We start from the raw sequence: 22,633 nt of genomic DNA on the forward strand, positions 1-22,633 counted from the left end.
ATCCACTGGAAACAGGAAAGGTCACTAGATGGTACAGCTACTTCAAGCTCTGCTCTTGTTTTTTGTGTAGTTGGTTCTTGATGACCAATGTGAAGCCAAAGACAATAGCTAACTTTAAATATTCATATTGATTTATTTAGCACATTGTAAGCTTCCTGTGCTTTAGCTTTTTGAAACTTTGGAGCGTAAAACCTCTGAAATTTTGCATCTTTGATCATGCATCCAGATGGACATTTTTGTTCAACGCGGCACATCTTTTAGTTTAGTTTTTAAAATGTTCATGTCCAGCTTTTATCTGGTTCACTGTATTCATATCTATGTCAACTTTTATATCATTTCTACTCTATAAAAATATTATTAAGTCATGTCAACATATATATTTACATTCCGTTAACTCATCAAAGTAAGCCATACATCTTCAGCTTGTTTTAAGTTATAAAGAAGTAATAGAAACGTATTACTACCAACATTTTAAATAGGAGTTTGAAAACACTTGACATGCTAATTTGATTATATTTAAACATTTTAGACAGGTTTTTTTTCTTCAGTTTAATTCCTACAGTTTATGTCTTGGCCAATTTCTGAATTACAGTTTTTGACACTTCTAGCCAAATTATTGCAAAAAAAAATCAAATCTCAAATAAGAAAAAGATTTTAATGGCCATACACAAATAATTTATCTTAGTGACACAAGTTTCCAGTGCACAGACAGGTTAAAAAGTGACAAGACACAAAATAGTCAAAATAAATATGTATTAAACAACACATGACAAAAAGAACAGTATATTGTATGTAAAAAGTGCTATAAAAACAATTATGATTTGCTATATACAAATGATGCAAGGGAATGTGGATATCTGTATGATATATTAAATCAATAACGTACGTATAATAAATATGAGTTTACATTTACTCATCTGAGTTTCTTTTCATGGTCTCCTACACACTCGTACTCAGTAGAGGAATACATCATTACCTGATCAGTCACTCTCTATAGACTTAAGGAGCTCAGAGTAAAAGTTAATTAGCACGGCCATCTATTCTAATCATTCTTTGTGTGGTGTGGACATACACACTCACGCACATATGTTCATCTTACGCTCAAACCGAAGTGAATCACAGTCATTCAAGAGGCCCTGCCACTCCTGAACAGCTATCCAAATAATTCTCTCTTCTGAACCTCAGCCAGATGCATTCTGGGATGGGGGGCTGCCCTGCTACCTCTGATTACAGGCTGATCTTTGACTCCCCAAGGTTTGCTGGTGATATTTTGTATATTGTAATTTTTACTACAAAGAGTAAAAATATAGTTTCAAGTTAGCAAAACTGTTATAATTTATGATGACACCAGAAGACAAAAATAAAAGATAACGTACCGTCACCTGATCATGTGATTATAAAAATTATGTTTTCATATATTCTGCACAGAATGAGCACAGAATCCTGAGATTAGCCAATCGAAATGGAGTATTTTCAAGAAACATGTAATCACAGTAAGACTTTAGAATTATTTTACCCTTCTGAACCAAATAATCTCTATACCAATAGATAAGATCAAGAATGTATGCACTTTTCTCTGTACCCCTGTGCAGTTTTCTCACCAGTTCTCAAAACCTCTATAGGCTCAGTTTAAGAATGCAGAAGTATGTGTTCCACAGATCCATGTACTTTATTTGTGTTTTCTATGTCATCGTGTCACAGTCTCAATGTCAACTTGTCGCGCACATAGACCACATCCGCAATGACTGCCACCACAATCTCTTTTAATCAATACTGCGCAGTCCAGCTGCCAATCAAATATTCCCTCCTACCCAAGTGTTCAACATCTCACTCTGCAGCTCTCGACAGCACTGCATTCAAATGCAAAACAGTCAGATTGATTTGTTATGTGGCCATGTTAAAATGCCACATAACAGGTTACCCCTAAGTCCTTAAAATGTTTTTAAAGGGCTGCTAAAGACAAGGAAATGGTCAATGAAAGCCATAAAGAGAGATCTCATCTCATAAAAAGACATGTTTGAAGGTATCATTAGTGTCCCACAGTACTGCAGGTATTCTCAGTGCCTGGAAATCTAGTCATAATCATAAAAGTAGGGGGAAAGCATGAAGGATCTCTATAATAACAGAGTCTTCGGTGCTGTTTTGTGTTCCAATGAGCTCGTCTATTAGCGTATACATTTTTTTTGGAGCTTTTAGAAAAGAAGTTCCCATGATTTTCAGACAATCTCCCAGCTTGAGGTTCCTGTGGAGAGAGAGAACAGAACAGAACCAGACAACTCTCCCCATGTCTCTGAACTTAACGTCTGCCAGCTTTTGCTGGACGAACCATTACGCAAGTCTGCTTAGCTCGCCGACAATACGTTAGCTTCGCCAAAAATGAGATGAGCATGTGAGTATAAGGAGTTCAGAAACCCGAATCTGCTCGCCTCACATGTCACTTAATGACTTCCATTTGCTTCCTAACTGTTCTGTGCATGTTTATTTCTTGCCATGATCAAATGCAGAACTCATAGTGTTGTTGCTTTGTATTTTTATGCTTTGTTGCACTTGTACATGTTCTACTAACAATGGTAGCGTTTTTCTGCTGTAGTCTTGATACCTTGCTCCAGGATCGCCAGCACTTTTGCGCACACAAATGCACATTTCCATAATGTTGATGATTCCCAGTGGATTTGATGGGACATACTGCCTCTACTAATTGGCACATCAATAATGTTCTCCAGATAGGAGCGTGTCTTAATGAGCTGCATCTTACATACTCTAGGGCATTTTTTGTACATATACATGAATTAAAGAAATAGTTTGCCCAAAAGTGAAAATTCTGTCATTATTTGCTCACCTTCTTGTCGTTCCAAACCCATTTAGTTTATTTTTTCTGTGGAACACAATAAGCACAATGCTTAGAATTGTTATTTAGCTCTTTCTACTCAACCGAAGTTCATGGTGTCCATGTCTGTTAAAGGGATAGTTCACCCAAAAATGACACTACTCCCATAGTATTTATGTTCCCTACTATGGCAGTAAATGGAGGATGAGATCTGTGGTTACTGACAATCTTCAAATATCTTCATTTGTGTTCAGCAGAACAAAGGAATTCAATAAACAAGTCCTATAAATACCTGCACCATTCAACGCATTCAGTGATATGTTTGATGCAAGTCTTCTGTCATTTCTGGCATCTTAATCTGACATTTTACTTGCATTTCATTTTTAATATGCACGTATGCCCTCTAGGTTAACATATGTGCTGTAGTCATTTTTAAAAGGAATCCAATGTTGTACACATCTCTCTCTCCTCTTTTGATGAAAGAGCATGGGTTCAGAGTGACACGCCTGCCTCAGGAGACCCTACCAAACGCTCTCTGCATCCCTGATGAGGTCAGGCCTCCCTGAGCAGGGTTTCCATCTCATTCCTGATTTCAGAGCACCTTGATTAACATAAAGGTCCTCTGGAGAGTTGGTGTCCAATAACATCGCCCCCTCCTCTTTGTTTCCCCCCCGCTGATTGACACAAGATGGCGGCCCACATTAAATGCCCATCAGCCCTGCATTAAGTTTGGAAACTGAACAGTTGTGGAACAATGAGGGGTCGACCCATCCATGTAATAAACTAGAAAAATTCCCCCAAAGGCTTAAATTGGAACAGGTCCTTTTTAATAGAAAAGTTGTGGATAAATAGATGCAGGATTCTGTAGAATGTTGTTTTTGCTGTGAACTTTTGCTTCGATTTGTGTTGCTTTTTCTTTTGTGCTTTGTTTTGCTTCGCTTTCCTTTTTTGGTTTGCTTTTTTGTTTTGATTGTTTTGATGTCGTTTTGTTTGGTACCATACATTCAATAGCACTACCTTTTTTTGTTTCTCCCCATCACATATGCATTTGGTCTCTCTATCCTGTACCAGCTTGTGTAAATTGCTCTTATGTGAGCTATACTGCATCTAAGTTCGAATGGTATCTCATTGGGTTTCATGTCAACTTTTGCTAGCTTGTACTGTATCACTCCTTGATGTCACAAACGAAGTTCTCACTGTACAAGATTCCAGTTTTCTGTCACGCTTGTTGTCATATTGCAAATGTCACGTTTCATGGCATCTCTCATTGCCCTTCTGATTTAAAGTTCTAATTAAGAAAGCTTGGAGTGCAAATTAAGCGGAATTAGCTGTCAGCCAATTCACATTTAAATGAGTGATGCCAAGACCCTTCCAGTAAGCGTTTAAATGATATAAATTGCAGTTTAAGTGCAAGGCCTAATGTTTGTCTTGAAATTAATGTGACACAAGGCAGCAATGACAATCAAGGCTCTTCTCATACTCATTTGGGCTCGTTTAGAGGCCTTTGTGCCCACAAAGCTTTGAGCAAATTAACACAATTGCTGTTTTTTATGAGCAGTCATAAACGGAGGCCCTCCTTTGGCGGCTAATGAAGAGAGAAACAGCTTGTGTTCCAATGTTATGACAGTCGAAGAACAATCATAGCTCGGGAAAAAAACAACGCTCTCAGACTCCCCACAGCACGTTGAGATGAGACTAAACAAAAGAGCCTAGATATCTCGTCGTGCTCATGTAAGATGATCTGCTTTGCTCCAGCGGTTCTGTCCTGGAAGCATATGCTTGTAATTTGTGTGTATTATGTCATTTGTGACTGTTGAAAGCACATTTTGACAGACTCAGTTACCCATGCTACTTAGTTACGTCCTCTGAGGAGCTCTGCGTGAATTTACGGACATGTGAAAAAATGTCTCATGTTGTGCCGTATTCGCTCCTGAGCTTATTTGACCAAAGCATCTCCGCACGGCCGTTATTTTGTTTCTCTGTCCGTAGGCCTCAATGAAACTTTGTTTCTCTGTTGTCTCTTCTCATAGGCTTTGGAGAGCGAGTTTGTTTCCTGTCAGCTGCATCAGTGGATTGATCTGATTTTTGGCTACAAGCAGCAAGGACCTGAGGCCGTCAGAGCACTTAATGTCTTCTATTACCTGACTTATGAAGGAGCAGTCAACCTCAGCTCCGTATCTGAACCCATGATCCGAGAGGTAAGTTTGTCTCTTCATTTCATGCATGAGCTCTGTAACGCAGCCTAGTGGTCTACCTAAGCCAGCATCCTAACCATCATGCAACTTCCTGATAAGTGGAATGCTCTACCTACCTCACTTGTTTTGGAACAGAGCAACATTCTCTCACAAACTCCTTCAAAAGCATTCTTTTTACCAGAGGTCCAACACAACGCATTTTATAAATGTATGAGCTTCAGAGACACTTGGTATAACATTTGTTTAGCTGTTTTTCACCTACGAGGCCTAAAGATATGCCAAAGCGCTTAATAGGAATCTTTTTTCACGCTTTCCTTTCCCTCCTGTACCTCTTTCTCTCCCACACTCATTTATTATTCATCTATTCCTCGCTGTGAGCCGGCATGTAGAAGAACAGCCTAGTTTAGACAGAGGGAATTACAGGTAGCTTACTAACTGGCAGGTACATGTGTGCTTCAAACGACCTGAGGACGGCTTTTCTGTAGGAATATCACTTATATTCAATACAATCGTATTTTGGACATGGACACTAGTGTTATTGATATAAAAGTTATTAAGACTCTGTCTAAACTGAAAGCAGCCTTAGAATGAAATATCTTAAAAAGCAGAGTTTTTGTTTTCAAAATGCTCTACGTCCACACTTGCGTTTTCAAGCGTTTCCCAAACGCTGCCCCTCTGAACTGAAACGTCTGAAAACGTCAGCACGTGTCATTTCTGTCAGGCGTTTATTTGCTCTTTTCTTTATTATGTCATGGCAATGTGAAGCAAAGAGTAATTTTTTAAATAGACGGACAATGAGGTAACTTAGAGATGTTGCTGCGGGTAACACAAGACTATAAAGCTGCAAAAGCGAAAGTGAAACTTAACTCGCGCTCCGCTGCCAAACAATAACTGCTAGCAGCCAAAACAATTGCATCAAATGACGAAAAACCCATCCGTTTTCCTCATTCACACTACAACGTGAATACAGCATTTTAAAACGTATCCACTTTAGTGTGCGTTTTCGAAACCCTCAGTTTTTCGTTGGACAAAAACGGTGTCTCAGTGTGGACAAAAGGCCAAAATGGAGAGAAAAAGATGCGTTTTCAGACGGAAACGCATTAGTGTGGACAGGGTTGTAGTAGACAACACATCCTGTAGTACCGTTCCTGTTATACTAAAGTATAGTGTAGTTTGTTGTGCAGACAGTTTACCTATATGAACCTGTATATTTTAATTGAAATCTATTATAAAGAAAAGTTTTTAATAGAAATGTTACACCATCATTAAATTCATTAGGATCCTTACAGACACATCACCATACTTTCTATAGAGGACAAAACTCATTGCAAACAGTACTTGTGTTTAGAAGATTTACTATTCAAAACTATCTGCTTTACATCATCCCAGGAGAGCAGGATGTTGGTGTTACCGAGCCTGGCATGGTGGTCTGATGTCCATTATTCTTTTGTCTGGTAGTCATGAGGACACGCTTTTTTGTTGTCCTTGAAACATCAGTGTCTTGGATGTGAGCTGAACAGAACTATAAGCACAGGGTATTTATGAATAGACCTTTAGTAGCATATTTATTAAATGTAGTTGACTTGTGTTCTCGGGTGTTGATTGTTCAGCCATCAAAGCATTAAAAATTCCTCTTTGCCATATATTTAGAGGAACTAAAAGTTAAAAAGTGCTCAATTTAAAAATGGTGACACACCCTTGACTTCACATGTCAAATATCAAATCTTAAAACAGCTGTAGCTAAATTAAATGTATGTAATGTAGCTTAATATGGTTTCAGTTTACAAAACGTTTATCGACCAATAGGAGGCATTTGTATTTCAATTATGATGAATGCATGTCGTTTTTTGACTTCAACATTTTGGGACATACACACAGACATATAGTGGCGGATATGTTAGCTGTTCTGATGCTTGAAGTTCTGCATCCATGCTGTGTAGGTCCCACATTGTCATTGATTTTGTAAGAAGTGTAGCTATTGTCTGAGTGTGAATGTGTGCACTGGGACAGCAGGCTGGTGTCCGGGTGGCTCCAGTCTTCCTGCCCTTCATGCTCAGTGACTGAGGCTGATTAACGACTCGCCTCACCTTACTCCCATCTAGGTGATCCTGCTATCTCTTTATAGCTCTTTCCTTCCATCTATCTATCTCTTCATCCCTCTATCCGATGCAGATTCATTGCCTATCTGCCCCAGTCATCTTTCTCCAGTTCAGCCCATTACCCTGCACACTTCCTGTTTAATAAGCAGGGGTTAAATGGGATTCCTAACGCCTGACTGCCACTCTGCCATCCACAGGCCATTAGGAGATCGATAAATTCACACAGCCGCGTCTGCTATCACACTGTAATAAACACGCTTGGAAAAAGCATTTAAAGGATCTAATGCATAAGAAGTGGGTGAGTAAGAGAGAACGCACATCGGAACAGGATTGAAAGGGCTCAACATTAACCATGGCCCGGGGCCGGTTTGACAGAGTTTCGGACAGTTGATAGAACTGTCACATGCCCTGTCGGCCCAGTGCTGCATCCCATGATTTGGTGATCATAAGTGTATTTATGTCCTGCAAATTCAAACATTTGTTCAAGCATAAGTCGAGGTTGGGTAAATGCTTAACAAGTCAGTAATGTTTTGCACGATATGTCATCTTTTTTAGTAAGGGTTTAGATTTAAATGTTGTATAAGTGATTGAGGTCATGCTTCAAAACTGACAATAATGCATGATTTTGTAGATATGGGGATAGATATGAACATTGATTTGTTGTAGATCCGTCTAGCAGTTTTTCATGTTACCTCATAGAAATCCTAGTGCCCCACTCCGTGCCCTAGTTTGAAGAATTAAATTAAAAAAATAAACAATCAGTGAGTTGTTGCTTTGGCCCTTAGAACAGTGAGGGTGTATGTTTGTTTTGAAGCAGCAGGTAGGGCATCAGATCTGGGTGTTCTCAGATTGCCTTTGTGGGGAAACCAACTGCTGGGTTCTGGTTTTTCAACATGCAGACCTGTTTGTGCTAGACTGGGTTTTGTCAGACAGAGAAGACAGCTGAGTTTTCTGATGGCAGACTGTTCGTGTGTAATTGTGTCTCCATATATGTTGAGTCCTGTGTGCACGTGTGGAACGTCTCACGTCACATTAGGGTCACTCAGGAGACTGGGCCATGTTTACTCAGACGATGATTACTTCCTGTCTTTGCCCTTTCACCACAAAAAAGAACATGACAGACACATAACGGTCCCTTTACACGTGAAATAAAAAGACAAACACACACACATTCGCGCACACACAGTCCTCGTTCATCCAATCAAGCAGACCCTTCACTGAAGTCTGAGACTAACCTGACCTTTGAAATTCTTAGATTTAGAGAGCAACCCTTCCCCAATCTCTTCTATGTATGTACGGAGACCCCATTATGCAAAATAAGAAAATTTGGTCACAGCTTGTTGTACAGCTAAATTGCCTTGTCAAGGGTTAGAGTAAATCAGGTGACTTGTGGAGCGTGACTGTGTGCGTCTCTGAATGTGTGTGCATACATACGGGGTATTTCCATCATTTAAATGTGTAGAATATAAAGAGACCTCATCAGATACGCACTAGTGATCCTAAAGAGATTGGCCCCGCTAGTATGGCTAGCACCCATATAAGCTTCTCTTCTCATTGGCTGGATGCTCTGACCTGAGCACTGCTGCCTTGCTCTAATGTGCTAGTAAATGTCAGTAGAGAATTTAATGAAGATGGGTCAGGTGCCCGGGCAAGACGCATCAACATATTAGCCTAAACGAAACGTCATAAACTAACATCCTCGACCTTCATCCTGTCTTTGACGCCAACCCAAACGCTGCACTGCTGAAATGTTGTCTGACCAAACGATGTCCACAATACAACACGTAATGTTATTTTATTAATAAAAAACCTAAACAAATTTTCATTCTTTGTTCAGAAAAAACTATAACAATTTAGCTTGAATTTTTTGCGATTATACATATGCTGCATTGTTGGAGGTTTAGGTATGATTTGCACAAACTCGTTCTGCTTATGTTGCATTAATAAGGCGGTCAAGTGCTTTTGGTGGTCAAATTCTTATCTACGTGTTCGGTTGTCTACTTTTAAAAAGATTTGTGGAGGCAAGAACCTCATCCATTACAGAGGCAAAGGCCTCATGCAAGAAAACACTGTTGCTTCAAAGAGAATTGCCAGAAAAAAAACACATTTCATACTAATTAGGTGACGCAACGCGGTTTCGCCAAACACCAAAGAATTCGTCAGAGATTTAAAGAATTGATGCCACACATAGTGTCAAATTTGCTTTTGAGTAGAAATCAGCCAATCATATAATTGAAACGGGGTGTCTTCCCTTGCATGGCCTCTTCTGAACCTCATTTCTTTAGAATGGTATTTCCAGACACAGTAGTCCGTCATCTGTGTTCTATCAATGGCTCTAATGAGATCACTAGTGGATTTACACTATATAAAGAAGAGTTTGTGCGGTGGAGTCTATTGTTACCAGAGGAGTGGGCTGAATCAGATCAAAGCCGGAGAGAGGGATGAGAAAAGAGAAGAAGAAATAAAGAGCTAGAAACATACGGAAAGGATTGATGGGCGGCCCGAGCAAAGTGGAAAAAGAAAGAGGCAGAAGATTGAAGAAATACAATGAGAGAGATAGTCTCCTAACTTGCTTTCATGAACAGCAGTCAGACGAGAGCTGGGACATTTCTGCCATGCCTCTCTCGCTCTCTCTCTCTATCTCTCTCTCTAGTGTGGGATCAGCCTGGTTTCTCTCTTGAATCATGGAAATCCCATCTGAGATTCACACTGATCTAACGCACATCACACACAGCTGTACATGACCGCACTGCACTGTGGGATAGAGAGATACTTGCACTCAAAGGCAGAGAGACAAACCCACATGTATGATGTGAGAACTTTGCTCTTTTTTCATGGTTGAGGTCATCTTTCTCTCTCCTAAATTTTTGTGTGATGTGAATTTATTAATGCAGTACATGCAAGTTCTCAATCAAATTGTTTTGCAGGTCTCTTTAGGTGCTGTGGAGTGGAGAAACAATGCAAAATACAATGAATAAAATATAAATAAAATCCCAATTCAAACATATGATGATGAGAATATTTTTTTTTATTATGTAATAAATAATTTGCTGCTTAGAGCATAAGAACAGAGGGATCTTAAAAGGCAATTCATCCTTTGTTAACCAATTCAATAAGCTTATCCAACATAGTAATATTACAATTTATAAAGACATTTTCTAAATTTATAAAGAAAATGTTTTGCAAAAAGGATTTTTGTCAAGACATTTAGTTTTTATATGACAGTTTTTGTTTTACAACAATCACAAATTGATATCAACTGTAAAAAATATATCTAAGGCAAAAACACTTTAAAGTAATAGTTCACCCAAAAATGAAAATTCTATCATAATTTCCTTCCCTCTTGTGATTTCAAACCTGTATGACTTTCCTTCTTCTTCAGAACACAAAAGAAGATATTTTGAAGAAAGTTGGTAACCGAACAGCACTGGCTCCCATTCACTTCGGTTGTATATAGACAACACCAATGCAAGTGAATGGGGGCCAGTTAACAACTTTCATAAAGAGAGTCATAAAGGTTTGAAATAACAAGAATGGCAGTAAATGATGAAAGATTTTTTATTGGGGGGTGAACGTCAGACAGTTCTTAAACAAACAGTATGGTTCGCAAAAATTTAAATCCAGTTTGATTTGAACTCTTTACTATTATTATCATCATTTTTTCCACCTCTCTATCTCTCTCTCTCACGCACTCACGCATACATTACTTTGAGTGTGTATTAGTTGATATAGTCCAGGGCAGGTTAGCCACTGTCTCATGGTGACATTTATAGTCCAATATCTCTTCATTAGTGCCACCAAAGCCGCATAACCCTCTCTCTCTCTCTCTCTCTCTCTCTCAGGCAGTGGAGTCTCAAATCAGAAGTTTCGGACAGACGCCCTGCCAGCTGCTAATCGAGCCCCACCCCCCACGCAGCTCTGCCATGCAGGTGGTGAGTAACACACAAACACAGAGAACAGTTATGATCATAGTGTTCTTCACGTCAGACAGTGTTTCTGAACCGCAGACACTTCAACCAAAGTTATAATTCTCATCTTAAAATCTAATAACATAAGAAATGTGGGGGAAATGTGTAGCCACAAATTCCGGATTGAGGTAAAAAAATGGGAAGATTCCAAAATATGTTGTAGCAAAATTCACATTGGTTGACCACTGATCTGAATATTTGGCAGAATGCGTCCTATTTTGTGGCTGATCTGGGCCTGAAAGTTTTATTATTGATTTTGGAACTATAACATTGGTATAAAATTCACTTTTCCCCAATGAATTTGAAGTCAATGTCGGTTAAATACAAATTTACATAGAAACAAACGTACTGAAGCAGCAATCTATGATGTATGCACACTGTCTGATAGATATATCTGTACATCGATCTAGTCTCTGCTTTCTGCTGTACTTGTACCTTAATGCTCTGTCCTCAAGCTCTTCTTCTGTCCTCTCTCATCGAGCTCTGAGCGTGAGAAAGGGTCCCAGAACTGAGTTGTGTGGTTCAGCTGAGAGCTCAGGGGTGATGGGGTCTTAAGTCTAGAAACTGAGATGCTGTGGGTGATGGCCTAGAAACCCCCATTAGCTGTGTGTTTCTGCAGCGATGACAGCCCCTGCCTGAGACCTGCGCAGAAACAAAACTCACACACTCTCTCTGAATGTCCGCATGCAGATATACCTTTATTCTTTGACACAAAACTTTTTGACCTCCCTACGGAGGCAGCATTTAAAGGCATCGTAGTTTCCCGACTTGAGGGCTGTTGCAAAAGGTCCTTATTATAATACCTCTTTAGATACCTAATTATAGGCCAGTTTTAAGGCTTAATAATCCCACAGAACCGTCTGTGAAATACTGATGTCTTTTCTGTTTCCATAGCAGATGTCATGATGACAGATAAACAAAGAAGACGGCATTGAGTGGGGTATTGTGGGTCGTCTATACTTGCTCTCTCTCTCCCACGAGTTCCCATGGTTGTGGAAAATACAGTTATTTTTGGCCTGAGCGAGTCATGGAAATGAATTAATTCTCGAAAATGGAATCTAAGTGTGTCATTTTTTACAGTAGCTAATTTAATATGCAGAGACATTGAGCTGAGATGATCTTTTTTTCAAACACTGTCAGAACGTTTTCACAACGTTATTTGGAACGTAATCAGAAGTGTTAGCAATCTACTGTTTAAAAGTCAATAGTTTTTGTGTCTTTTTCTATATGATCTGTTTTGACATATAAATCAATATAGGATATGTTTGTTGCGTTGTACACTTTCCCAACCAACAAAAGCAAAATACTCCAAAGCACTCGTGTTGTATAGTTTATTTAAAAGCCTTTAATAGACGGCTACATGGTTTAAAAATATAAAAAAATTGTAAGTCTACGCATTTCGGCTTTCACAGCCTTCTTCACCTGAAGAAGGATTAGTATGCCTTGGAGTATTTCTTATATTTTTGATATGGCATTGTCTTGGATTATCCAAAGAGCGGCGATGATGATATGAAGAGACCCGTGTAGCACTCTTTGCCTTTTTTTGTATTTAACAAAAGCAAAATTTTGGAACAGATGACATGACCAAATCTGATCAATTCTTTGAAAGTACCATCAAATTAGATCTTGTATCTGGTTCATACACTCCATGCTGTTCTCTTTCTCCATCCCACCTCCATGTCTCTGGAAGGTTAATAAGAGTAGATCCTCTGTTTAATAGCACTCAAGGGCTAAACACTGTTTAAGAGGCACTAGCTGTCTGTCTAATTTACTGCAGGCACACCAATTTGCCCTGTGTCTCCATACGGTGTCTTAAAATCACACACACACGTCAGAATTGGACATCACAGACATAAGACACCAGTTAGATTGGATTAAAGTAAAGTTTAAGGGGGATGTTGAGACGTTTCATAATAAGATATGTACAACAGATATGAGTGTAAAAAAACGTTCTATTTCTGTTGTGTTGTTCTGAGGTAGACCGTTTACTTTAATGTGATTAATCCATGCATTTATGAATGTTATTAAAAAGCAGCGTCCAATCAAATCGCTCTTAAAGAGTGACAGTGTAGCTGCCCACCTCTGATCTCGTGCCTTTACAAACATAGCCCTGCCTCAGTGAGGAAGTTAACTTGATGGTTGGATGACTTTGCAGCAGAGTAATCAGACAGCTGTGCGTGCCGTGTACGTGTGCATATGTGTGTGTACGTGTGTGTGCGCACTCTTTAGCTTCTCTTCATCTGCCGACTTTAAGTGATAGTTCACCCAAAAATGAAAATTCTGTCATCATTTGCTCACCCTCATGTCATTTCATACCTGTATAAATTAGAGAAAGATTTTCCAATTCTGTGGCATCATTGACTGCCTTAGTAGGACAAATTAAATGGTAGTCAAATGTGCCCCAGAACTGTTTGTGTTTCTAAATTCTCACAAAATATCTCACAAAAATTCTCACAAAATAAATGAGGACAGAATTTTTATTTTTTGGGTGAACTATCCCTGAATGGCACGAAAGCAAATTGTTACTAATGGAGTTTAGAATTTTCTGTGGCAGCCTAAAGGAATGTTTGGATTCTTTCGAACTATTTTCTAACTGTTTCTCCGTTGTTTATGTACAAATCATTACACAGAAGTATCAAAACTTGCCTGGATTAAACATTTATAAACCTCTCCAAGCTCTGATAGTTGTGGGTTTATCAGGACTGGTTTAGCCGTTTTGATTTTTCTCTGTTCCCTCCAGCTCGCTTCTTTTTCAAACTGTAACTAAAAAATTTGACAAATAGCCCCCTGTGGTGAAAACCAAGTTTTTAATGATGTTTATATGTGTACGTGGTGTTTTTAATATGCTTTAAAGGGATACTTCACCCAAAGATTCTGTTATTATTTACTAACCTTCGAGTTGTTACAAATCATTTATATTTCTTTGTTCTTATGAACACAGAGAAAGATATTTGGAATAATGCTTATAACCAAACAGATCTCGACCACTATTGACTACCATAGTAGGAAAAAATACAACGGTAGTCAAAAGTGGCCCAGAACTGTTTGTTGTCCTACATTCTTCAAAATGTCTTCATTTGTGTTCGATAGAACTAAAAGAATGGATTACGTATTTTTTCCTACTATGGGAGTCAATTGGGGTCGAGATCTGTCTGGTTATGAGCATTGTTTCAAATATTTCTATCTGTGTTCATCAGAGCAAAGATATGTATATGAACTTGGAACAATTCTAAGGTGAGTAAATGATGACACAATTTTCAATTTTGGGTGAAGTATCCCTTTAAGTGCAAATATGCATCATTTCATGAGTATGGTACTCATTGCAGAGGGTTTTCTCGATAAGTTTACCAAAGACTATTTTAAAATTCAATCTGAAACTGCCTCTGTTAAGGACATGATAACCCTATAGGTTATAGGATAGGATGTCCTATCACAGGTCGAATGAGACATCTATGTACCTATAATCAATGGTCCGGCAGGGTCTATTTAGCATATTAATTAATCTGCATATGTGACCCTGGACAAAAAAAACAGTTTTATGGGCCAATTTATCGAAATTCATAATCTGAAAGATGAATAAATAAGCTTTATATTGATGTATGAGTTGTTAGATTATGACAATATCTGGTTGAGATACAACCGTTTAAAACTCAGAAGTCTGAGGATGCAAAAAACCTGCCTTAAAAGTTGTTAATCAGGGGCACTGTGGCAGGCCATCCACTCACAAAAATAAAGTTTTTATATGTTTAAGGTAGGAAATTTACAAAATATCTTCATGGAACATGATCTGTACTTAATATCCTAATGATTTTTGGCATAAAAGAAAAATCGGTAATTTTGAGATAATTTTGAATTTTTGTCTTTTACTAAAAAATGTCCTGTGCTACTTAAGACTGGTTTTGTGATCCAGGGTCACATATACGAAATAAAGCAAGGCTGTTGAGTCACAATCATTGCATTTTAAGGCATGAAGAAATTATCATCACCAGAAAAACTTTTGCATATGCTATTTTAATGCTTAAAGAATAAGTAATGACATATTTAAATGCAGTGGGACATTGAAACTGTATTATTATACGTGAACTGTGCATTTGTCAATAGCAAGGGTTTACAAACCGAAGTCTATATTCCTAAATATGTTTTTATTTAAAAATATTCAAGTTTTTGAGAAGAAAAGTTTCTAAGTGTGGTACAATAATGAATAGTTTAGCATTAGGTCATAGGTCAGTTTGGTTGTTGACAAAAATTATGCTGAAGTAAAAAAAACGCCCTACCTTCTGTGTAATCAGAAACCCCTCACAAAATTGCTCACTCTATTGTATCTTTATCCATGTACTGATATAAAGTTATTCTGACATTTGCATTTCTCAGGTTGTTTAGAGACGTATCTGTAAGAAATGTTGAGTGTTTGGGCAACAAGTCCACAATTTCACATAATCTGTTCTGCACATGGGTAAATTTTTATAAATTGAGATTTTTACATCATCTTAAAAGTGAATAATGGAGCTTTGTATTGATGTCTGAGTTGTGTTGGATAGGACAATATATGGCAGAGATACAGATGTTTATAACTCTGGAATCTGAGGGTGCAAAAAAAATCACAATATTGAAAAAAACGCCTCTAAAGTTGTCGTAAAGGTTTAAAACGTTTAACGTATAGACGTTTTTATATATTTAAGGTAGGAAATTTACAAAATATCTTCATGGAACATGATCCTTTCTTAATATCCTAATGATTTTTGGCATAAAAGCAAAACGATAATTTTGACCCATACAATGTATTTTTGGCTTTTACTAAAATTTTTCCCGTGCTACTTAAGACTTGATTTGTGATCCAGGGTCACATTTCTTTTCAACATCCAGTTACAATGTGCTGCAATATGTATCGCATCACTGGGTGGTTGGCAATACCTACCCTGTAACCTCCAGCTTTTGTTTCAGCTTTTCAATTTTTCCGCACTCTACTTTCTTTCGCTGCCTAATTTCCTCTTTTCCTGCTTCTTTTTCTCTCCCTCTTTTCCACCCACCATTACTCTCATTTCCTCTGCGTTTCCTCGCTCCCTCATGACGGTTCCTCATGGACTCAACAGTATCTCCTTCTGCAGACCCCACTGATGTTCACAGAGCAGATGCAGCAGGACGTCATCATGGTGCTGAAGTTCCCATCCAACTCTCCCGTCACACATGTGGCCGCCAACACGCAGCCAGGCCTCACAAACCCGTCCGTCATTACAGTCACAGGCAACCGCCTCTTCGCTGTAAACAAGTGGCACGGCCTCACTGGTAAGAGAGATTGGAAAATGTGATCTGCTGGAGCAATAATCAATTTGATTGGTCATATGGTCGGTTATTGAGAATTTTGTTCAGTTACCATGTTAAGTTTAAAAGCTAGTATTTTTTTATCTTTAGTCTTTGTATTTGTTTCCACACATTCTGTCATCTAAAAGCTTTATCCCTCTCAACCCTGGTTGTAGATTCTTAGACATTGAAATCTCTGCTTGAATTGGATCAGATGTGACACTTCCTCTGCCTTGCATTCAGCTTCCTGTCTACCTCCATTTATCAGCCTTCTTTTTTATTTATTTTAGATCAGTCTAACCGTAGATAATGCTAAGAGCCGTTCACTAGACAGAAGGAGGATGTTTTGCAGGTGTTGTACTTGATCAAATCTGCTCAGATATTGTGGATTTCAATTAAATGACACTCGGTTTGGAACATTTTCTGTTCTGTAAAGGATACATTTGAATGTTTTGTACACCAAGATGCTAATGGCTACCAAAAATCAGCTTATTAAAAAAATTAAACAGATAGTTCGCCCCAAAAATGAAAATTCTGTCCTCATTGAGAATTTCAAAATTCTGGTCATTTCAAACCTGCATGACTTTCTTTCTTCTGCAGAAGATAACGGCAGATATTTTGAAGAACATTGATAACCAAACCACGTTGGCTCCCATTGTCTACCATTGTATGGACACAAATCACTGGGAAATTTCTCGTAAGATTGCACTACTAAACGATGACAGAATTTTTATTTTTGGGTGAAGGCTTCAAAATCAATAAACACTAACAGTTGATGTCATTCCGGATTTATGAAAACCAATAGGTGTAAGATTGGGCATGTAAATATTCAATGACAGGATTAGTGTAGTCGCATTATCAGTGCATAAACTTTGCATGTCACTTTCATTACACACTGGAAAGAGCACCATCACAAAAGACACAAATATTTAATAAACCTACATTTATTATTCATTTTTATGGCAAAGAATAGTTGTTCCGTCATGTAAAATGGTTATGTAGTAAAATAGTTAGCAATAAGGTACATTATTTTAATTGTAGGCTTTTGCTGTTACCAGGCAACTTCCCAACTCGCTGCATTGATACGCAGCAAAATTCATCTAATACAGAACAGATGAGCTGCTTCTTTGTCATTGTTTATTGTTATTACTCTGCTGTGGTAGTTCTATACAGTGGCCTCTATAAATAAACATGCAGACGGTTCACTGTATTAAATCCATTTTTCATTTACTCTTTGCATGTCTCTCAGGTCACCAAGGCTCCTCTGTCCAGGACCAGCAGTACCAGTTACCGGTGGAGATTGATCCTCTGATAGGTGTGTAGCTTGTCAATCGTCACTTGAGTGATTTGTGATTGGCTGTTGTAATTGTGAGGGCCCAGCCCTTGGGAGGAGATGAGTGCTGTTTTTCACCTAGCCGCCGTTCAGCTTGAGCTCAGCATTTGCATGCAAATTGGAAACCAATGAGCTGTGGCTTAGCCTGTACATCATCAGCTCTCTCTCTCTCTCTGTCCTGTCAGACTGAATGAATATGAATGGTGTAATAATGTCTGATTGAAGCCGCGTGGCACGCGCTGTCAGGACAATATGTCGTCCTCTCATCCCTCCGACCTGTTGATGAGGAAGAGAAGAGAATGTGTGATAACATATGGATGAAGCCTCTCTGAAATTTCTCTCGTTACCGAATGTTTAAACACAGCGACTGTTGCATTCCTTTGGAATCAAATCCATATCATTATGAGGTTATTGGATGATTTCCACAAACTTGTTGAGCCTTAACTAGCTCAATGGCATGGTTAAATTACAGCAAAAGGTTCAACCAATCTATATCAAATAGTTCAAATTTTGGCTTGATATTTAAGCTGGGTTCACACCAAACACGAATACTTAAATAAAGACTTAAATGCACGCGAACTCGTGGCAGGCAATGCAAATTTTTTGTCTTCCACGCAAGTTGAAAATATTTGTCAGCTCGCGTCACTCATGCGAAAATAACGAACTTTTCCTGCGAGTAATAAAAAGCGTGGAACGCGTTTGTTTTCGCGTTTGGTGTGAACCCAGCATTAGACTTGTGAATCCCTCTGTATTACAGGCCGCTCTCTTGGTTTGGTCACTGGCCATTGAAAAGCAGTGTTACCATGTTTGAACTCGAAAATGTTGCTTGCGCTGTATCAGAAACATGAATCTCTCTTCTTGGTCTTCTTGGTCTCTATGTGTGGGAGCATTTTTCGTAGCTCATTTTCTTTTCTTGCTCCAAAATGTGATGTATGTATTTACACGAGCTGCATTCCTCACAGCTCCCATGTTTAAACACAGTAAATTCTGCATGACTCTGCTGTTGATAATCTGTCCACTCTGGTCAGCCACAGACGCATCGCTGGTGTGTGTCATGAGAGTGTCTGGGCCTCACACACCTGATATCTGTTTCTTTCTCACTCCTTCACTCTACCATACATGTTTAAAAAAGTGTAATTTACAGCGTTTTGCCGTGATCATTTTGATGATTATTTCAGTTTTTGTTCTTGCGGCAAAAGCTGCTGGTTTTCATTGGGAACGTACGAATGCTCCTTAAATGTTTCATCTTCTGCTGTTTTATGTATTCATTCATAAATCACACATGCTCACCAACAGTATTAATAACAAATGTCATATTTTCTCATGGTAATGGTTTAACATCTTTGTAATCCCTTAAGAAGCTGTCAGATATTCAATCTCCAGACATTGAAATAGACCTTTAAGGTCAAGGCTTTTTCTTTTTTGCACCAATACCTCCATCTGCTAATGTTAATCCTCCGAGTCCATGTTTCCACCTCCTCATTCGCCATTTTTTTTCTTTGAACAGTATTTATTTCTCTCTGTTTTTCTCTGTGTCAGATTCGAATACACTGTTTCATTTTAATCAGTTTCTCATTGTATTTTTTTCCTTTACAGCCAATAATGTGGGCATTCACAGGAGGCAGATTTCAGATCTGTTAGACCAGAGTATCCAGATAAACGCTCAGTGTTTCGTCATCACGGCTGACAACCGCTTCATCCTGCTGTGTGGCTTCTGGGACCAGAGCTTCCGCGTCTACTCCACTGATACAGGTAACCTCGATGACCCCTCCACCGTCTCGGTGTCCGGGGAAACGCAGCCTCCGCCGCAGTGCACAAAAGAAAGGGTCAAAAGTCACAAATGAGCCCACAGACTGCATTACAACTCTATCGCTCCAGGGCTCAGATAGCTCCATCTCAGGAGAGGATGAGGCTCCGAATGCAAGTCACAGAAGCGTAACTCGAATTTCAAGAGATTCACACCACACTTAAATGCTTTGGATGAATGGATTGATGGATACATAGACACATTATTATTATTTTTTCAACAAACTGATATGTTAGCATGTGCATGCAGCACTTCAAGGCCAAGTATTGAAAGTGCAGTGAGATCTGGGATGCAGATTGAGTGGTTTCCCTTTATGTGTTAATGCAACGTGTATTGCCTACATTATAGGGACCAAATGTCCCCACAAGGATTGTAAAAACAGAATTTTGGGGACTTAAGAGTAAGACACATCCTAAAAATGAAAATCTGACAATGCAAACAGGTTAAGAACATCAATAGATGTAAGAAATAAAAATAAAAAATTGTTTTTTCAGGGAAACTGACCCAGATTGTGTTTGGCCACCTTGATGTCGTCACCTGTCTGGCCCGCTCCGAATCGTACATCGGCGGAGACTGTTACATGCTTTCTGGCTCCAGAGACGCCACACTTCTTCTCTGGTACTGGAACGGGAAGAACAGCAGCATCGGAGAAAACCCTGGAAGTAAGTTTAAATCATTTATGCACATACAGGTGTGTTTGTGCGCATCTGCTCAAACGGTTTCATCAGCATCAGCATCTTAGAAGAGTGACCTCTCACATTGAGAGGTCAAGATCAGGGTAATGTCCAGAGCTAAAACCCACAAACAGCACTTGGCAAACACGCATAAGAACAGCTTTCGTATGTGACGATTTCAATACAACGCAATGGTGTTAAAAGCTCACTCTTCAAGCGCACACACACATATCCACATACGTGTATGCGCATTCTCGTTTCTGTCAGGGCCGGTTAATGATTTACGGCTCGCTCTCAGAAGCTACAACTAGTTTCATCTGACCACAGCAGGGCTCTGCTCAGAAGATTGAGTTTCAGGCTAGTATCACACCATAAATGGAATGGGCTTGCCTCTGTGTGTGTGTGAGTGAAAGTGGAGGTCGGAGGGCCACAGAGGGAGACAGCAAATGTGACTCTGTGGTCCCGGGCTCAGGAGAGTTCAGTCCCATCTATCTAAGAGAGTCAAGGAACGTTCAATAAAAGTGAAAAATGCCACAGGCTTCCCCTGCTCGCACTAACCATATGGCCACGGTTCTGATCAAAGCCCTCTGCGTGCACACCAATGCACACACTACCCGTGTGCTAATTTGGAGGTTTTGGATGCTGCTAAGTGTTCTTTTACAAATGGGACAGGATTTATGGCTAATTGTGATTTGGTTAATGAGCGTGTGTAGATATAAATATGACGGCGGGTGGATGGTCAATGTCAGGGCCATTAAGAGTCTTAAAGGATTAAGGTTCAGGACTTTTTACTGAAACGTTGTGAATTTATCTCAATGGTGGTATATTATGTGTGGAGGGTTAATATTCAAACCTTCTTGATATGTAGGAATGGTTTTTGAATGCCTTCTGTTTAGAAATGGGTTCAGTGTAGAGATAAAGGTAATATTTGTTCAAAATTGTGTGTAAAAGAGCTCTGATAAATAAAATTATACATGCATCAATATATATCCTTCATATGTTACTATAACAGGTTTATAAGGTTCAATTTTGACAATGTCACTTTTTTGGGCAGGTTTTTATGGTCCTGGAAAATCTGGAAGTATCAGAGAATTCAAAATTTTAAAAGTTCTAAAATCATGAAAATGTCTTTAGAAATAAAATCATGGAAATAGTTATGCTATTTTAATTATAGAAAATATAAAATAAAAAAACATTTTTGTTTTTATCTGGATATTGCTCTTTGTTAAGTGCTTGTTTAAAGCAAACCTTGCCAACAATCCTTTTTTAAGTCTTCATAAGGTCAATTCTTAAATTATCTGTTTCACATAATATTTTATATTAATAGTCAAAGGTCTTTGCTTAGCTGTATGGGTAATACAGACGCTCAGTCTCTTTATAGTGTTGATGGATTCTGTTGACCACACTGCCATCTAGTGACCAAATTTTGCAGAACCCATTCATGAAGCCTGATTTATACAGCTGATCCAGTCTGATGGTGCTTCTGTTACAAATGTTTTTCCAGAATTGTCCTGTGTGATGTTTATGTATATAATAACACTCTTTTTAGCTTTCTTTCTACAGACAAATGATACTCTCTAGTGCATATTTGCAGTACAGATAAATAGTGTACAGTATATAGGTATTAGATTGTAATCAGATGTTTTCCTAATGCGAACCAAATGGTGGCCGATGGCTGGGAAGGTTAAACGATACACCAATATATCAGTTTTATTGATCTTTTCAGGGCACAATCCGACATCAGGCTTTAATCCCCAGAGTTGTAGAGTATAACTCAAATCTGAGACATTGAGGAAGTTTACCACCTAATGAAACCTATACATCTATACTGCGTGTGTGCATGTGTGAGCGAAGTAAGCTTTGTTAAAGTAGGATATGTTTGACTGGTTTATGTATCTAGGTATGGATTACTTAGATTCAATGGTTAATTAACAAAATTATTTTATTTTTACACTTTTAAGCAATTTAGGTTATCACTATTTTAATGGTAAAATGTTTCTGTAAGATCATTTTTCTATTAAACCGATAACTTACTATTGCACATACTGTGGTTCACAATGGTTTTTAGATTCTGTTTATAATTTACGCCATGTATATACTGTAGATATCAACGGTGCATAAACAGAAAAAAATATAATGTAAATATTGTATAAACTGCTGTTTAATAATAATGCACTTTTTTCTAAAGTTGTAGTTTGTTTAATGAAATAATGATAAAATGATTGTAAACATCATTTTTTAAGATGTTCAGCATTGATCTTGTCTCCTGCTGGGAGAGTTTCAGATGAAATGTGGCCTGATTTCTAAAACAAATATGTTCATCCTCTCCACAGATGAATGCCTTTTCTGTTATAAAAAGCTGACTTTTCCGCATTCAAATAATTCCTCATGTATATAAAATAATATCTTACATCAGTTATGGTGTCAGTGGA

At 38.5% G+C, this 22,633-nt stretch overlaps 1 protein-coding gene across 3 annotated transcripts in view; it reads left to right on the forward strand.

The window, feature by feature from the left end:
* lrba (LPS responsive beige-like anchor protein) overlaps window positions 1-22,633 on the forward strand; it is a 212,073-nt gene that overhangs the window by 181,130 nt on the left and 8,310 nt on the right. For 2 of the 3 annotated variants that reach the window (XM_056738897.1, XM_056738906.1), the window contains exons 47-52: window positions 4,858-5,025; window positions 10,964-11,053; window positions 16,180-16,372; window positions 17,637-17,702; window positions 19,317-19,472; window positions 20,022-20,189. In XM_056738897.1, coding sequence (XP_056594875.1) covers window positions 4,858-5,025; window positions 10,964-11,053; window positions 16,180-16,372; window positions 17,637-17,702; window positions 19,317-19,472; window positions 20,022-20,189 — 841 coding nt within the window. The remainder of the gene's footprint in view (window positions 1-4,857; window positions 5,026-10,963; window positions 11,054-16,179; window positions 16,373-17,636; window positions 17,703-19,316; window positions 19,473-20,021; window positions 20,190-22,633) is intronic. The other variant, XM_056738916.1, reaches the window with a different exon arrangement.

This window comes from Triplophysa dalaica, chromosome 2, assembly GCF_015846415.1.
Source record: "Triplophysa dalaica isolate WHDGS20190420 chromosome 2, ASM1584641v1, whole genome shotgun sequence".
Taxonomy (NCBI): Eukaryota; Metazoa; Chordata; class Actinopteri; order Cypriniformes; family Nemacheilidae; genus Triplophysa; species Triplophysa dalaica.